The sequence below is a fragment of the Pelmatolapia mariae genome, linkage group LG16_19 (genome assembly GCF_036321145.2).
Source record: "Pelmatolapia mariae isolate MD_Pm_ZW linkage group LG16_19, Pm_UMD_F_2, whole genome shotgun sequence".
Lineage (NCBI taxonomy): Eukaryota > Metazoa > Chordata > Actinopteri > Cichliformes > Cichlidae > Pelmatolapia > Pelmatolapia mariae.
In genome coordinates this window covers 2337176-2351411 of record NC_086241.1, presented here as the reverse complement: position 1 = coordinate 2351411, position 14236 = coordinate 2337176, and the positions used below count along the sequence as shown (strand labels likewise).

The 14236-nt window shown below is 41.0% G+C and overlaps 1 protein-coding gene across 4 annotated transcripts in view; it reads right to left on the bottom strand.

Annotated features, from left to right (window-relative positions):
- Positions 1-14236, bottom strand: part of pard3bb (par-3 family cell polarity regulator beta b) — a 222297-nt gene that overhangs the window by 193966 nt on the left and 14095 nt on the right. For all 4 annotated transcript variants that reach the window (XM_063497300.1, XM_063497302.1, XM_063497301.1 and 1 more), the window contains exon 2: positions 13713-13814. In XM_063497300.1, the coding sequence (XP_063353370.1) occupies positions 13713-13814 (102 nt within the window). The remainder of the gene's footprint in view (positions 1-13712; positions 13815-14236) is intronic.

Genomic DNA, 14236 nt, shown 5'->3' with positions numbered 1-14236 from the left:
ATGAAGACTTCAGGCTTCATTGTTTATTCTCATAATAATTGAACCCTCTGCCTTGTTTCATTTCAATCGCTCTGTTAATGCTTTCACTATCACTTAAAATCAACCCTCCATACCCTGCCGATAAGATGCCCCCTGCTGTCACCTCATGCCCACCTCACATACGGTTACCATTAACCCCATATTTGTCTTTATTTCACTTTCTCCTCCACAGTTCTTTAATTACCAGCCTCCCTCTGTCTCCCTTTTATTCACTTCTAACAATTAACCCCTTTCTCCTCCTCCAGCCGTCTGCTTCTCATTCATATGCTCTTACAAATTGCACCTATCTGTCTCACTGTCACTCTCCTAATCCCCTCTTTCTAGCTGTCTCTTTCTCGTCCTCCTTCCCACTAGTCTCGCTCTATTTTTCTGTCTCTCTCAAATACCATTACTCAATTAACCCCCTTGGTTCCTGGCTAAGGGTCAACATATGTATCAGGCCTGGATCCAATCTGTGCCTCTGACAAATGAAGGGTCCACACACACATACATGCTAGCACACTAAGGTGTGACTTAAAAATGATTGGATTCATTAGAGGAAATGGTGAAAGAAAGAGGTAAGGGGCGAAGGGAAAGGAAGGGAGTGAGAGGAAAGGGAGGCGACCAAAGCTCCATAAATACTGCTAGAAAAATCAGGACAGGGTAAAGAATAATAAGCATTAGAGAAATAACAGAGATAAAATCTGTATCATCAAGACCACACCATATATTGACAGGTAGGGTTGGGCAGAGAAAGAGTGAAAGAGAAAAATGATGAGGACAAATTGTGGAGAGGCTGAAAAGCAGCACAAAGAGCTGGGAAAAAGTAGACATGTGAGAGGAAGCATGTAGGTTCATTATAAGGAAATCCAACTGTCCAACTCCTCTTTATCCTGTCATAATGAGCAACCTCTCAATGTAACAGAGAGATAATGATACATGAGCCAAGCCTGAGTGACCTTTAGCTGGGAAAATTTCCATTAATTGGAAAAATTGGGGCCAAGCTAAATCTATCTTAAAACAGCAGTTTATTGTAATGTTTAAAGCTTTGTACTAGACTCTGGAGTTTATTTTAATTACTTTGCAATTTATTTTCATCCTTTTATCTCGTTTTCCAACTGTTGTAAAGAGCAAATTTAAGCTAAAATCACTGCAAAGAAAGTGCAGAATCAACAGCACACACAAGTATTTGCACGAGTACTAACCCCTCAAGTACTGCAAACAGGGCCTGGCTTTAAATCACACATCAACACAGTCACATGGCTATTGTACTATTTTACCCATTGATTTGTAACTGCAAAGCAAGACACGCGGTTGTGTTTGAACTGGACGGCACCGTCGAGTAAAGTGTTTGATCCGGCCTCTCGTGTGCACACGTGTGCGTTTGTACACATTCACACGCACCCACAGACACAACGATAAGAATGCATACATTTAGCAGATGGCTGGTGGTTAAGAGAGTGTGAATGATAAAATCTGCCCACTATTCCGTTGACTTGTCCATTATTCCACTCCACTGCTTTTGAAAAGTGTGTGCGCGTGTGTGTGTATATATACGCATTAGTATGTCTGCGTGCGGAGCCTTCGGCGTGCATGTGTATCTGTGTCTAAGTGAAACGATCTAATCGCGTCACTCTTGTCGTAAATGAGCAATATTAAAATTAAACCATTAAATTAAAACATTAAAACAGCCATTTAATTTTTTGTCTGCTCTGCTTTTATTGTTTCTGCCCATCGTGTGTGACAGGCTGTAAGCAATCAAACTAATGAGGCATTACAGACCATTTCAAAACAAGTGATATTGTATTACCCATCTGTGCATTTGATCAAGTGAAGCAGGATGTGCTTGTGACATATGAAGCAGTGCAATGTCAAAGATTTTTTTAGTCATTAGTGCTCTTGATGTGTGTGTGTGTGTGTGTGTGTGTGTGTGTGTGTGTGTGTGTGTGTGTGTGTGTGTGTGTGTGTGTGTGAGCTGCATTCTAACAGATGATTTGCTGAGACCACAGACAAAGTTTATAATAAATACATGCTTCAGGCAGCACTGATCACATTTATTAACATTTGTTTAAATCAAAAGACGCCTGATCTACACTCCGATTATTGGCTAAGATTTATTTCCTGGGTACATCTTTGGTGTCACACAGTTCAAGACTTTTTGTTTTTAATGTGGAACCATGTTTTTCCCATCTCAGCATGGGCCTCTGACATCTGTCTGACTCACAGCTGATTAACACGCTTCAGTTCATGTTGTTGCCAACTTTGCAACTTTGTTACTAAAGAATCTGTGACTTTTCATACCTCTGTACATTTTTTTCCTTTGTGTTTTTATATTTTTGGTCACCAGCACAGGTACATGTGGCTGCTCTCTCGCCCCGGGCATGCTCAGTGAGCAGCATCACCTGAGAATGACCTGCTTGCACATGTGCAACACAGAAACTCTGCACGAAGAAGGGGAAAAATAAAGAAAGTTTCTTTCAGTCTGATTGATTATTCTAAAATGAATTTTTCTCATGCAGCCCTGGGGTTATATCCTCGGGACCCCTGAAAATGACTGCCTTTAATTAAACCGAAAGGCACCTGCCCTTCTCGAGTCATTTAGCCCCCACCAGCCCAAGCTTCTAATATTTTATGTTGATTACAACCAGAGCTCCCGAGCACAGAACACGCTGTGTGGGCTGTTACCTGATGAAGACTGAAGCATGTGTGGTGGATATTATGTCTGGCCGGCTGATGGGAAGAAACGGCATTAAGCAGTCAGACTTTGAGACATACAGATGGGCTTCAAATGGTTGTTAATAAAGAAACTACACATGCATCGGGCCAAAGTTTAATGCAGTTCCATCCAACTGTCAAAACTCATTAGAATCAGCAAATAGTGAGGAAGTGTCCGAGTCTGAGGAAGTGAAATATTGAGGATTCTTAGGTAACGTCATTGGCACATTGCTCAAAATTAAGGTTAAAACTTGCAAATGGTGAGTTTCAGTCAAAATCACACCAACTAAAAAATCATTAGAAAAAAAATCACTAGACAACAATACCGAGTTATACACACTAGGCCTGTTCGATATAACGATATATATCGGATGACGATATAAAAACGTCTATCGTTTCATTTTACGCTATCGTTTGTTTTCGTGGTGTCGCAAAATAAACTGTTTACGGCAATATTTTTTCGTCTTTTTGATGGTCACTGTAGTGGCTATATTAATTTCTTAAAGTTCTCTCTTTCTCTTATATTTAATATAGCCACACTACGGACGGACAAGCGCCCGTTTTTATGCGTTGTCGTTAGCAACAACGACGGTAAAACCATTGCGTGTCCGCTTGTTTATTTTCCACATAAACCTTTCACAATAAAGCTCAAGATCCTGTTGAGACTTTTCAAAATAAACTGAATCACGTGAAAGAGTATGCAGAGTATTTACGGATGAGAAGCAAAAAAGAGCCGTCAGGTAGGGCTGCTCGATTATGGCAAAAATGATAATCACGATTATTTTCACTGAAATTGAGATCTCGATTATTTGACGATATTTATTTAACAATAACAATGTATTGAATAATGGCTTTAAAGATGTCAAAAAATAATATAAAATAGTGTGCAAATACTGATAACAGTGCAAATGTTTGCAATATAAAAAATAAATAAAATGTAAACATCTATGTTTAGTGAACTTCAAAATACTGCATAATACTGGTTGTTCACTGTGTTAATTGAGCAGTGGTCTTTGGCGAGGAAAACGTTACCGCGTTTGTTATCTCCTTGTGTCTCTGGGAGCTGGTGGGATATTTAGTCGCGTTGTACAGGGTAGCGTGAATGGGAGTCTGTGAGGATGAAGCAGGTGTTGTCAAGAGTTTTTTCTCTATGTTCCTTCATTGTTTGATCGTATGTCACTTTGTGAGCGGTCTTCAAATGACTGAATAAATTTGTAGTGTTGCTCTGTGGTGCAGCTACGACACCGTAGCAAAGTTTCCACACTATGTCTACTTGATCCGCGTCTGACTCCGCGAACCCATAATGTTTCCACACCACTGAAGTCGTTTTACCTCTCTTTTCAACCAACGGCATTCTTTCTTCAGCAGCCATTATCCTCTCCTCACCAAATAACTTCTGCTTAGCTTTCCTAGCTTTCCGAGCTCTCCGAGCTTCCCTCGGGTCCTCTTAATTGTTGTGACGCGTGTTCGAAACGCAGAGAGGTGCGCTCGATTTGCCACACGGAGCAGCGCGAGAGGAGGAGCTAATAATCGGCTCAGTCATTTTTAATGATCGTTGAAAGCCCAGATCGTAATCACGATTAAAATTCGATTAATTGAGCAGCCCTACCGTCAGGTGCTAAAAATATAACCTTAGACTCAAACGTTAGAACAGGCTTTTCCCCGCAGCACGCCGTGTAATAAATACTCACAAAGGAAACGGTGGCCGTTACAACTTATGTCTAAAAATGTATAGTTTCATACATCGTTAAAACACTAGACTCCAGGTACACGACACCCAGCTGGAAACACTTCACGCAAGTCGAGCTGCCCAAGATTCACAGAATTTACAGAAAATGTTACATTTTTGTGATTTATATCGTTATCGGACGATACATGTCTTATATCGGGATATGAGCTTTTGGTCATATCGCACAGCCCTAATACACACAACATCCACTATGCACAGAAAAGAGCAATAAAAACGTAGCAAAATGCATCTGTAGCGGTGCAAAACAACACAATTCACCCAGAGACAAATGTTCCTTCATTCCTTTTTACAGATCTCAGTGTAATGAGACTGGTGACCTAAATTTAAGCAGTTTTGGTCCTTCAGATTTACTCGACAGCAACGATCACTTTTTCTCTGAGCGCCTTAAAAGCATCAGAAACGAGAAGTTGTAAACGAAAGTGTGGGACTCCTCCCCGAGGGAAGCAGCTGGGTCTCTGTGTGGCGCCGTGCTGGATGATTATTCTAACAAACTGGTGCAAAGGGCAAAGGGCTGAAAGACTGGTGACAGACAGGTGGACGGGCTGGCCACTTCCTGTTATGCGTCTCCCGTGTTACGTGCACGCCACATTGTGATTTTGTTAGTAGCAGCATGTTTGAAGGATGTTGCTCAAGGCATTTGTGCTGATAGGTGATTGTAATTATAACCATGCCACTGCAGAACCAGAAGATCTGCTCTGTACGTCTTCTGTACACTTTCATGAAAACATCTACCATCTCCAACTACACTATCAACTCTCCATAACGTGATCATTTCTTATTCAGTCTGCAGTTTACGCAGTGCCCTTGTAACTCACAGTATATCAGAACATTAAAACTCTAATTGCTAAACTTAAGTTCTTGATACAAATGAGTCAATTAAGATCAAAATGTGCGTTTAGCAGCTACGAGACAGAAATTATGCTGCTGCACACACACACACACACACAAACACACAAAAGTAATTTGGCCGAGCTAATGTATGTGCTGCATTATTTACAGATTGATTGCAGTCATCATTGATTGTGTGGACTCATAATAGCATTTACAGTGGGGCTGGAATATAATCGTTTAGACATTCATCATTAGAAATCATTTAGTCTAACTTTCATAAGGCAATTAGCTGTGGGGCTCCTTAATGCTGAGCGTGGTTCAAAAAGTTCACATGCAGTTGTGTTTCTCCTCACATCAGGAAACTCCAGGTTATCTATCGCATCATACATCTGTGTGTCTCTGAAGCCTGCAGGGAATAATGGACCGAGCCATCTCTAAGGTAGACCAGCAGAAAGGATAAATAATTGTAGGCAATCGGGATTATCAGATGGACTCAGAGGTTTATGTTTAATAACTGTTGTTATTATTTGTAATTTACATTTACAAAGATCTGTAAGTAGAAAACCATTTCAGGTCATCAACCCGTCACCAGCGTTCCCACTGCTGCACACGCCTCCCCCTCTTTTCCCTTTCCCCTCCTCCTTTTTCCCTTCTCATCAGCTTAGCTCTTTCATTTTGAGGAAGAAAACACAAGCCAGTCAGAATAAGGCAATTATGACCCTGCTGGAAAGGTTATTATGCATAATGCCCTGTAATCCTCCTCTACAGTTTTCATCAGAAACGACATGAACATTAAGACCTTGCAGTATATACGTGCTGACAGAAATGGCTTCCAGCCCCATTTTCTGAAATCACAGACAAAGCCACAGTTAAAGCATTGATTGGTAAAGATGATGTAGTTGCAATGTGATTATTCATAGCTGCTTGTGCTGCTGTGACAAGATAATGAAGACAATAGACACCAGACAGTCTGGCAGCATTTGCCTGGAATCGTGTCGTTAAGGTAGTTTTGTGAATTTCTCTTTGGGTGTCATGTTGGTCGACGTGTCAACATTAATTAAACCGTGACCCCGATCAAAACAGACTTGAGAGGGATTAAAAAAATGTGCAGTGTGATATGACACAGTGAGAAGCTGTTATTTGTGTGGGCGGACGCTGACGCAGTCCAGACAGCCTTTTAATCCCATGCACCGCAACAAAAACTTGATGCATAAAACAAGCAGACAGACGTGCAACAAACCTCATTGTTCACATTGCACCTCTGTCTTCAGCTTAATGATCCCATTATTATTGTGCTAGGCACTAATTAATGATGATTTTTGTAACTATGCCAGCAGCAGGAAGTCTTGCAGGAATTGTTTCTCCACTAACTTTTAATTTGAATTTATTGAAGAATTAATTCCCCATTTCTTTGATTTATTTGTTCTGGTTTTAGCTTGAGTTTTAGCTAAGACCAGTTTTACTTTTTAGGGTATTCAGCATTTGGGTTTCAAGTGTCACCTCTCTGTGCCCTTCTCTAAAAAGCCTCCATTTACAGCAGAGAGATATTGCTCATCAGATTTGGTCTGCGAGTGGCTGCTCTGTTATCTCGAGCCAGCAGGGCTGCCGGGCTTGACCCCAGGTTCGTCTAATGAAAGCCTTTTCTACTCAACAAATGTGTTTCACATTGACATTTTCCTGAGCTGCATCACTGACTTTGCTTTGATTATAGATTGGGTAGATGTGCTTAACTAGTGAAAACACATTTCTAATATATCTGGTAAAGGTATCTGTACTGGTACCACACCTAGCATCTCACAAATTATCTTGGAAATGTGGAATATCATTAGACCTACTGAACTGGGTGAAGTGTTAAAGCTAAAGTGGACCTTTCTTCTATCACTTCCAGCCCGTCCTAATCATATTTATCAACACATCTGTGAGGAAAGCCGAGTTCAAATATATTTCTCTTTCCAAGTCTGATGTCAGCTTTCGAAGGTTAAGTGAATGAACCAAAAGGCCAACTACACACACAAAAACAGCGCTTAAGCAACCTTTGCCCCCTCAGCCCCCCACATAAACTGGCTGCTGGTGAGAATAATATTGACCTTCCACTAAAGAAAGCATTGCCGATTATTGCTTTCAGACGCTGCACAAGTGTCATTTACTGGACACCACTTTTATGTTTTTTTTACAGCCTAATCATTTAAAGTCTTCAGGAAATAACACAGTTTATTCTGAAAAATTTAATTATGTTTCTAACTATACTAAATCAGTATATATATATAAAAAATACAACAGAAAAGAGGTTTAGCATGATGAAGCCAAGTGAATCCTTAGCCTGTATCCGCTCCTCTCATTGCTATGTGCAAACATGAGATGGATAGCTTTTATATAACATGACCTTAAAACAATGAATGCAACTTGTTTACAGGTCCAAGTCTTTGTCATCCAGCATGACGACACTGTAGCACCAAACTGGAAAGCAAGCCTCCAGCTTTAACTGACTTGTGGTTTGCCAACATAAGGACTCCCGCTGGTCCACACCGTGGTACAACGGTTCATCTAGAAGTGCTAAATACAGATTAATGCCAGGCTGTGTCCATATGTCTTTAGGTTGTGTGCATATTTGCTCTTCTTAGTCCTTCAAAAGGTTATACGAGTCATAAAATGTTCTTCCTGTCCACTATAGATGACTCAGATGTCATTTTCTTTATGCAGCCAGACATTCACCATTATATAGTGATCACTGACGAGTTGTCTTGTGTGAGCATTGACAGGTGTATCCGGCAGTCCTTGAGAAGGGTGGAATAGCCATAAACCTCTTCTTTCCTTAGGACCTCAGATATCAACCAGCAGCCAGACTGTGAGTTATATTTGATGAGGCTACGGCCTCATTGGTAAATGGCAGTACGCTGACACATATATCAGTCTACACTGACAGTCAACATATATTAACTGAGCGCCCTTCATATATGTGCATATGTTATGAACGCGAGCAGTCGATTTATCAGCTTGCAAAATTATACGACATCCTTTGTTATAACATCTGCAGATATTTAGAGTGCTAGTCGTCTATGTAATAAATATCCTCCTTTCTGTTTTGATAGGGTAAAAGGGTACACGCTCATGAGGGGGTTTGAATGGGGATCCATTATAAAAGACACAATAATAAGCATGATAGGATGTGTGTTTCAGGGTGTGGGGAGTGGTTTCTCTGATCTTAAATCTTATTTGTCAGGGAAGCTAAATGTAGAGTGTGTGTGCATTCACCAAGTGTACGTGACATTAATGTCCCAGAACAAACATCAATATCATATGAGGCAACAGTGTTTCTCCCCCATCCATCCATTACCAGCTAACCTTTTAAACACACCCTAGGCCATGTAAGACTGTTTCTGCATACCTCCGAGATGGAAAAAATACATTAGGAATTACACTTCCAGCAACATAGAAAATGCTGATGGGAATCCATATTTTCTGCTTACTTTTCATTTCCTTTGGCACAAAGCTGTGAGTGTGCTTGAAAAACAACGTGCAGGGGAGGCATTAGGGTAATGGAGAAAAAAGGCTGGAGTGAGAGGGTGTTGGATGGGGGGACTAAAGGTGCATTTACCAACAATGCACAACAGCCCACATCATAGATCATTTATTTTATCTGGTATAGTATAATTTTCCTAAGAGGTGGATCCTGGGGGGGCACCATGTAAACGAGACTGTTCTCTATCAAGCTGTAGAATAATGAAAAAATACAGCAGTAAAATATTTTCTATGTTAATGCAAAGATAACATGTCTGTATCCAAACACAGCAGCAGCATTAACTTGTAGGCTGAGTTTCCTTTTCTAAATTAGACAGAACCACTACTCTATATTCCTCCTACAATGTTTAGTATACAGTGTTTGTTTTGTCATAAAATTGTGATGGTTCACTACACCTAATTAAGCCAGATAAATACTGTCAGGCGTTTTATTTTCAGATACTTGGATTGGGAGGAAAATAATGCTAAATGAATTACACTCAGTTGTAGCATGCTAGCAGACTGAGCCTTAAAAGCTGGACAGATGTGCCAACTTTAAATTTTAGTGGTTTTTTAAACTCAGCTTCTATTTTACATAAAAATCCTGTGAGACTAGTGCTAACAGAATCCAAAGTCCTCACAGAGAGAAACTGCTTTTCTTGAATGTGAGGTTCGAGTAATAGTTCCACAAGCCAAACAAGCTCAACTCCTTCAGTTCCCAGCTCCCTTCACCTCTCCTGTCCACTTCCTGGTTCAGAGATTACTGCCACGTTAGGTACCAACCACCATGCGGCCGCAGAAAAGTGTAGAACGCTTTCAAAGCTGAGCTGGATGTGGAAATTAAAGATCTCACAAACTGGGGCCTCCAAACATACACACGCCACAAGTTTGGGTACGCCAGGTCTGTCCAGCATCCAGGACGCTGGAGCCCACAGTAAGGGCACCTTCAAACACCCCACCCTGAGACTCCAAACAGGCAGGATCCATTTAACCGTCACTCAGCACCTTTTCATCTGCTGGGAACACCCCAACATACAGGCACCAAACTCAAGGGATACAAGTATGCCCACCCCTGCCCGCCAACTCTCACTGGGCCAACCGCAGAGTGGTGCAGAGTCCAGGCTCTCTCTGCGAGACTGATTTCAGGTCAAAGGCTGTGCGCTGAGGCGAGCCCGACCACATCTAGAGCATTCCTCTTGACCACAAACACTCGCTCAGGCTCCTTTCTCACCACAGAGGTGACGCTCCATAATCCTAAAGCCAGATTCACCAACCCCTGACGCCATCACTGCGGTGGAGGCGTTTGCGATCACGATACGGTGGCAATTTACAGAGGGAAACAGTATCTGAGTATATTTCAGCCACTTTTTAAAAACTGTACTTCTGACCTCTTTCTTCAGCAGACCTCAAATATCTTTTATTTTCTTTGTGGTTTTAAAGCTAAAGCCAGGCAGTCTGAGTCTGCCTACAGTAAAACACTCATCTGGGATTAGGAGCCATTTATTCATCTCAGCTCAGTAATACTATGACAGCCTCGCTTCAGAATCCAATGAATATTTCACACTTTCATTTCATATGCAATCTCTGGTGCTCAGGAGTGTGTATCGCCGAGTATGATTCTGTACAGTTTATTTGTTTGTGTGTCTGTGCCTTACCATGTGTGTGTTTTGGGGGCATTAGTGTTTTGCACTGTTTTCATCCCAGCTCTGAAATATATATTTTCTAGAAATCGCGCACATTAATACTTTACGTTTCGATGCGTTTTGCTGTCGTATTTGATGCCCTAAAATATGTCTTTGGCAGTTTCACTGCAGTCGAAGTATGTTACCTACAAGCGTCGCTATCCTATTTGAGCGAATATGAGGGAAGAGAGCATCGAGGGAAAAGCTGAATAAAAATACAGCACAGTCGTCAGATGTATTGTGCATCTTTAGGGATCGCCGTCACCAAGACATTCATTTACTTTCAGTCATTAAAAGTCCAGCTCTGACACAGAAACCTGCTCAACTCGCTCCAACTCCAGACTTGCTATTCAAATGATTAAACACTTATCTAATCATTTCCCTTCCACTCACATTTTGATATCAAACATTAACTCAATGCTTCTCTCTAACTGCAGAATGAAAGACAACACTGAAACTGCTGTAACCCTGAGCTCTCTCAGGAAACAGAATTCAAAGATCTTAATGTTACAAGTCAATAGAAAAAAATGGATGTGCAAAAAGGCTAAACACGTGCAAAAAAAAAATCTAAACAAAACAAAAAACGCCAAATAATTCAGTCTCGGGTGCTATAGTCCAGACAAAATCAAAGACACACCATCACAACTATTTCTAACGTAGAGGAACTAATCATCGCAGAAACTCCACACTGTAACACCAGCACAATAAGCATCACAAACAAGTAGCCAAAAACAGGACCAGTGCATGATGGTCTGCAAATCTCACCAAAACCATGGCAACAGGCTCTCAGAACAATAATCTTCTCGGTCAGTTGCTGCTTTCTGGACTCTTTTATTGCTCCTGTCATTGAGTGATGCGGCCGTGCGCTGCGGCTCGGTGTGTCATGTAACTGCACCATTTTCACACAAGAGCTCATCAGGACGTTTCACTCAGCGTGGAGGAACAATCCAGGCTTTATGAAATTCTAAAATGTCATGTGTGAATATCAATTCTTAGGAACAGACACAGTCACGAGTAACATTTCTTCAGGTCAGTCTTGGGCCATTTCATGCATGTAACCATGCACCAAAGCTGTTGGCATGCACACTGACCAATCAAGCCAAAAACCTTTAGCTATAGCTAGATTCTCAAAAACAAAACTATCCTTTTAAATGTAAAATAAGTGATTATTTTGACATGAACAGAGGCACAAAGGCCCGAGTCTTAAAAAAAGAGCAGTTCTTCCCACAGATTCTTACAGCCTCGAGAGAAATTGCTAACTACAGCAACTTTGTTCTTAATTAGTTCAGTGAATTTCCAACAAATCCTGCAGTATTTATACATGCTTAAAGGCATACAGTATGATCCAAGGACAGGGAAACACACTGTATCTGTACAATTTCTAGCCAGCAGGTTCTTTAACTTTTTTAGCAGTGACCTAAATGAAAAATTCAGTTATCCATAGGACACAAGCTCATTAAAACATGTTGACACTGTTTTAATGTGCAGAGCCACCAAGAGAAGGGCTCCGGATTCATTTAAGGCTCCGAGCAATCATCCAACAGCCCTTACTCTAGGGGATGGGATTGATCACATTGTATAATGCCAGATCTTTTAAAAAAGTATGAAAAACTTCAGTTTCCAAAGGGGTTAAATGACAAATGACATTCTTAAGGGGGAAAATAAGAATAAACAGGAATATATGGATTAAGTTTGCCTCAAGTCTCCAAACGTGAATTACTAATGATGCTGCCTGATGCTGAAGGCAAGTTAAAACCTTTACCTCTGAGTTTTGCTTAAGAGGCATTATTGTATCCAAGGGAGTGGCTTATATGCCACTGCAGCTCAATACTCTGCACACACATACAATGGCACACAATATACAAGACAAAGATATCTACTTCAGCCTTTGTAACACTTTTGAGCAGACACACAGTATCATGTGCTCACTTACTTCTCTGCGTAATCAGCATAAAACTGTTGTATCAACTGCAGTCAGCATTCTTTTACTTGCTTTTGCATTTGGCACACGCTCGCTCTCCGCGTGAGCTAGCATCAAACCAAAGAGCGAAGAGAAATACACGGGACTGTCATGCACTGTTGCACTGCGCAAACCAAAGTGTATTCTATAGCTTTAGGGATACAGACGGTCGACCTAAAGGCAGGTTGGACAATGACACCTCTGTACATTTCCAAAGAACAAATTGCAGTGCAGACTTTCAGGTATAAAAGTATTAACTGTTTTGAAACTGCTCGTTTCAGGAGGTCAAAAGTAATTCGACAGCTTACTGAAGCAGTTTTATGGTGAGGCCCGATTACTACACCTAAGGTGGATGATGATTTCAGAAGGCTTCCTTTAAGAAAGAAAAAGCCTTTACCAACCTCTAACCAAGTCAAGAACACTCTCAAGGAGATGGCAGTCTGTATTCAAGAGGCACCTTCATGAATGGAAATAGAGACAGCTTACCACAAAGTGCAAACCACTGGTTACACGCAAAAACAAGAAAGCCAGACTGGCAGAAAACATTTAAAACCAGCCTGTGCAATCCTGCAAAATCGTTTGTTATGGCCTGCCAGTGCAACTGTGCCACTAGTGTTATTAATGTTTGACTGCTGATAGACACAGCTGATCGCACAGCGCTTCACAGTGCAAATGGATGAGAGCCCAAAGCAAACTGCAAAAGACACCCAAGAGTTTCTGAAGGCAGTGAAATGACACAGGACCACCTGATCTGGACCTGACCGAGCAGACTTTTTAGTTCCTGAAGGGAAAACTGAATTCACAGCAGCAACTGAAGGCGTGGAGAGAAGCTCAAGAGAAGAAGTATAACATTACATTGGATTTTGTTTTTAAATCCACAGCAGTGGTGTACAGAAGCAGATATACAAAAATTGTGGCAAATATTTTTGAGCCTAAGTAAATACTGTGATTTTGTAACTGTGCACAGAACAATGGCTGCCTGGTGCATGTCTGGGGTGATCAGTTGCACATGCCAGTGTAATCTGCTGTGCTGGTCAGTCAGGAAACAGGCTATTCCAGTTACAGCTTACAAAAACTAACTAACACATATTGTTTTCAGAGATATTAATTAAGAAGCAGGGTTTCTGGTTTTTGGTTAAAATCAAATAAAAAACTCAAACCAGTCAGCTGTTCCATAAAAACATACACCAATCTGTATAATCCCATAATCATACTTAAACAGAAACAATAGAATATATTCCCCAGAGGATGCACTTACCTTGTCTTTGTCTTCCACCAGATCACTGAGTATGTCGTCGGGGTCTAGAATCCCCCCATCACAGTATTCAACATGGTGCGTCCGAATGAAGAAATCTCCTTCCTACAACAAAGGACACAAAAATCAGCGACTTGTAAACAGACTTATCACCAGATGATCAATTTCCCCACTTTACCTACAATTGTTTTTTAACACCTGCACACATTTCTAACAGAAGACTTGTTCTGTTTTGTTTTCCCCCATCAGGAATGACATTAGCTATCACAGACAGAGTCTCAGTCGTGGTATTGTCGGACTGTTAACCACAACAAGCTGGAAAACTATCCAACATTTTCTGTCAGAATCCTAACATGGTCACACTTCAGTCTGAAGGATACGGACTGCTGTTAAATTACACATCACAGAGCACAGAAATGATGTGGAGTTCATCAGTGTTGCATTCTTACGTTTCTTTAGGGATGTTTTTCTTTAGTTGTTTCGGGACGGCTGCCAAAATCTGATATTAAGCCGGAGCTGAATTACTG